This window comes from Diaphorina citri, unplaced genomic scaffold (genome assembly GCF_000475195.1).
Source record: "Diaphorina citri unplaced genomic scaffold, Diaci psyllid genome assembly version 1.1 scaffold4359, whole genome shotgun sequence".
Taxonomy (NCBI): Eukaryota; Metazoa; Arthropoda; class Insecta; order Hemiptera; family Psyllidae; genus Diaphorina; species Diaphorina citri.
Window position 1 is genome coordinate 7,521 of NW_007381758.1, and position 3,715 is coordinate 11,235.

The 3,715-nt window shown below is 38.4% G+C and overlaps 1 protein-coding gene across 1 annotated transcript; it reads right to left on the reverse strand.

The window, feature by feature from the left end:
* Positions 1-365: 365 nt before the first annotated feature.
* LOC103520996 lies at positions 366-3,338 on the reverse strand (the record flags this gene model as incomplete). The annotated part of the gene is made up of 9 exons (XM_026831879.1): positions 366-611; positions 800-834; positions 1,164-1,308; positions 1,514-1,548; positions 1,736-1,856; positions 2,131-2,165; positions 2,593-2,743; positions 2,927-2,961; positions 3,248-3,338. Coding segments are annotated over 9 exons (894 nt in total), but the record flags the coding sequence as incomplete, so codon positions are not given.
* Between the last annotated feature and the right edge of the window lie 377 nt (positions 3,339-3,715).

Consider the following 3,715-nt stretch of genomic DNA (forward strand, 5'->3'; position numbering starts at 1 on the left):
GTTCTACTAGGTAATTAGATCTACTTACCGCACCTCCAATTCCTATCGAGCCATCAATGAGACCTGTAACAATCAATAATATCAGACCTAGTAGGTATTTGAGAAAATTTACTCAGGACAGGAATTCGAAATTTCATTTTTAGCTAAATTTCCTTTAAGGATGAGCTATTCATTTTAGATTTCTCAAGATGAATCATTTCTCGAGAGACGAAGGTTTGGGTAACACTTCATAAAAGGGAGAAAATTGTTAAGTAGGTACTTTAGGCAATAGCTCCGGTCAGTATTCCTAATATATTGGAAAAAGTACCTAACTAAGCCGTCAGGCATAGAACGGTCACTAAGTAAGTATAGGAAAGGCCTTGGCCTTAAAGCACAAGGAAATAAAAATGAAGATGTAGTGTCACATAAATTCGGTAGGTATTCAACATACTTACGTAATTAAGTATAACATAAATATTAATAAACTTACCACTTCCACGAGGATAAGTGTTTGGATAGGTGGTAGGATATGTAGTAGGATAAGTATTTGGCAAATTTCCGAGAGTGGGGATATTGTTGTTGTAATTGTTGAAGGGCCCCAGCAAATTCGGTAAAATTGAACCGTTCAATCTCTGAAATCAAACAAACAGTCTCATTAATATCATGAGGACTTATCCTTTGAAATTGGGTGATAAATGGTCGAAGGGTTTTGGCAGGGTGGAAAAGGCTTGATAATATTCAATCCCACGTTATACTTAGGATGGCCTTGGTATTTAATACCTATTATAGGTAGTTCTACTAGGTAATTAGATCTACTTACCGCACCTCCAATTCCTATCGAACCATCAATGAGACCTGTAACAATCAATAATATCAGACCTAGTAGGTATTTGAGAAAATTTACTCAGGACAGGAATTCGAAATTTCATTTTTAGCTAAATTTCCTTTAAGGATGAGCTATTCATTTTAGATTTCTCAAGATGAATCATTTCTCGAGAGACGAAGGTTTGGGTAACACTTCATAAAAGGGAGAAAATTGTTAAGTAGGTACTTTAGGCAATAGCTCCGGTCAGTATTCCTAATATATTGGAAACTAAGCCGTCAGGCATAGAACGGTCACTAAGTAAGTATAGGAAAGGCCTTGGCCTTAAAGCACAAGGAAATAAAAATGAAGATGTACTTACCATTTCCTTGAGGATAAGTGGTAGGATACGTAGTGGGATATGTAGAAGGATAAGTATTTGGCACGTTTCCGAGAGTGGGGATATTGTTGTTGTAATTGTTGTAGGGCCTGTCAAGCAAATTCGGCAAAATTGAACCGTTCAATCTCTGAAATCAAATAACAACAGTCTCGTTAATAGGTATCATGGTAGTGATGATGACCTTCGATTTAATAAACCAATGAGAATTTAGGATGTTATCTGCAAGCCTAAAATGCTGAATTTTGGGTTATTCTTCGGATTTGGTTCTCAAGTTGAAAATTGGAAGTATGGCCCAAGGCATCAGAGTTCTATAAAAAAAAGTTTGTACTTACCAAGCCTGGGATCCCTATTGATCCATCTATGAGACCTGTAACAACACAACAAACATATCAGATCAGACGTACCTAGGTTTGAAAAAGATTAGATATCTACTGAAAATTTCACCCCCTTCAATACATAAGTATACGGCGAAATAAGGACCTATAGCTACATATTATGGCATGGGAAATGGGAAGATTCTATTCCTTAGGAACGAAAAATTAAGATGTGTTTACCATTTCCTTGGGGATAAGTGTTGGGATAAGGAGTAGGCACGTTTCCGAGAGTGGGGATATTGTTGTTGTAATTGTTGTAGGGCCTGTCAAGCAAATTCGGCAAAATTGAACCGTTCAATCTCTGAAATCAAACAAATGATCAGTCTCGTGAATATATGATAATGATAACGATGATGATAGATGAAGGCCGTTAATATATGATAATGATAACGATGATGATAGGTGAAGGCCGTGAAAGCCTAAATTTTGGAGCATTACTTAAAAACCTAAATGTTGAATTATTATTCTGATTGGTTACCTAATTCTTCGGATTAGGTTCCCATGTTGAAACTTGGAAAGTAGGAATTTAAAAAGGCAAGTAGGTATTTACAAAGGCACCAAAAGTAGGTACTTACCGCGCCAGGAATTCCTATTGAACCATCAATAAGACCTGTAACAAAGTAATGGAAAGATTATCTCTAATAACCCCTAAAGGGGATTTAGCTGAAAATCTAGGCTTTGAGACACATATATTACGTTTAATCGAGCAGCTGCGTTTGGGTAAACATTATGGCGTATAATATCTCTTAGTAGCGCTGTCAAACTGTTTTGACCTGGCGGGGCGGAAATCTAGGCTTTGAGACACATGTATTACGTCTAATCGAGCAGCTGCGTTTGGGTAAACATTATGGCGTATAATATCTCTTAGTAGCGCTGTCAAACTGTTTTGACTTGGCGGGGCGGAGCGCTACCTCGCTCTTTAAGGGATGAAAAGCTGGTTCCTACGTAAAAAGTTGTAAACAATCCAAATCTGAGGTCAAAACTCCCCTATTCCTATTCCTCACAAACATATGGGTAAATTTAATAATTATATTTACCACTTCCACGAGGAGACGTAGTTGGTATAATTGGTAAGTTTCCGAGTTTGTTGATGTCATTTTCGTTGTAATTCGTGTACAGACTATTGGGGACATTGTTGTTGTACAGACTGTTATCAACCAAATTGGGCAAAATTGAACCGTTCACTCTCTGAAATCAAACAAACCAACACATAAAACTGAATGCTTTTGACCACTTCTCGTCCAATTTTGAGTTGTTGAGTGAAAATACTCGCCAGATCAGGTCTTTAAAGGTTTCGTCATAATTCACATATTCAACACAAAGTGAGCACAGTAAGATTATCCGGAGTATCATCTGCGGTTAGGAACTTACCAGCCCTGGAATTCCTATTGAGCCATCAATGAGACCTGTAACAAAAAATAAACATATAAAGGTGTGTCCAAACATGGTCGACCGGCCGGCGTCCGTCGATCGACGAGGTGAATCTATGTTGTCAAGGCAGTAAGGAAGGTTCAGTCGACATCAATCGACGGCCGGTCGACTATGTTTAGACACACTTTAAGATCTATAGCTATTACCTAAGCGTGCCGGGAGGCGCGCGAACATCAAGAGTTTAGAGGAAAGATAGAGGAAAAAGAGATCTGTCCGCATGGATAAACAAATAGAAAAAAATAAAGAGGGTGATGTGCTTACCATGAGGAGTAGTGCCCAAGTTATTAGGATTGTTGAGGTCCCTGTTAATCAAATTGCCCAAGATTGAACCTCCCAATGAACCTCCCAAACTCTGAAATCAAACAAAAGGATTCATGACATTAACATATCCCTCACTATTTTACTGAGATTTCAATCAGCTCCTCAGATGCCCTCACGAAGCTAAGTGCACGGCGAAATAACGGACAACATACGTTGTCCCAGATGGCCACCCGTTCAAATAACAACCACGCCCACTGTTACTGAACTGCAGTGTTCCACAACTGATATCTTTAACGTGACGTGGTACCTATACTCATTACTCATTACGACTGACTTTAAGCTGACATGACTTTGAAAAGTTATAGGTAGGTAGGTACCTACAGTAGAACTTCGATTAATTCAACCAATTGGGACCGAGGGTAGTTGAAATAATCGAACAAAATGGTTAATAAATACCCTATTTTGAAC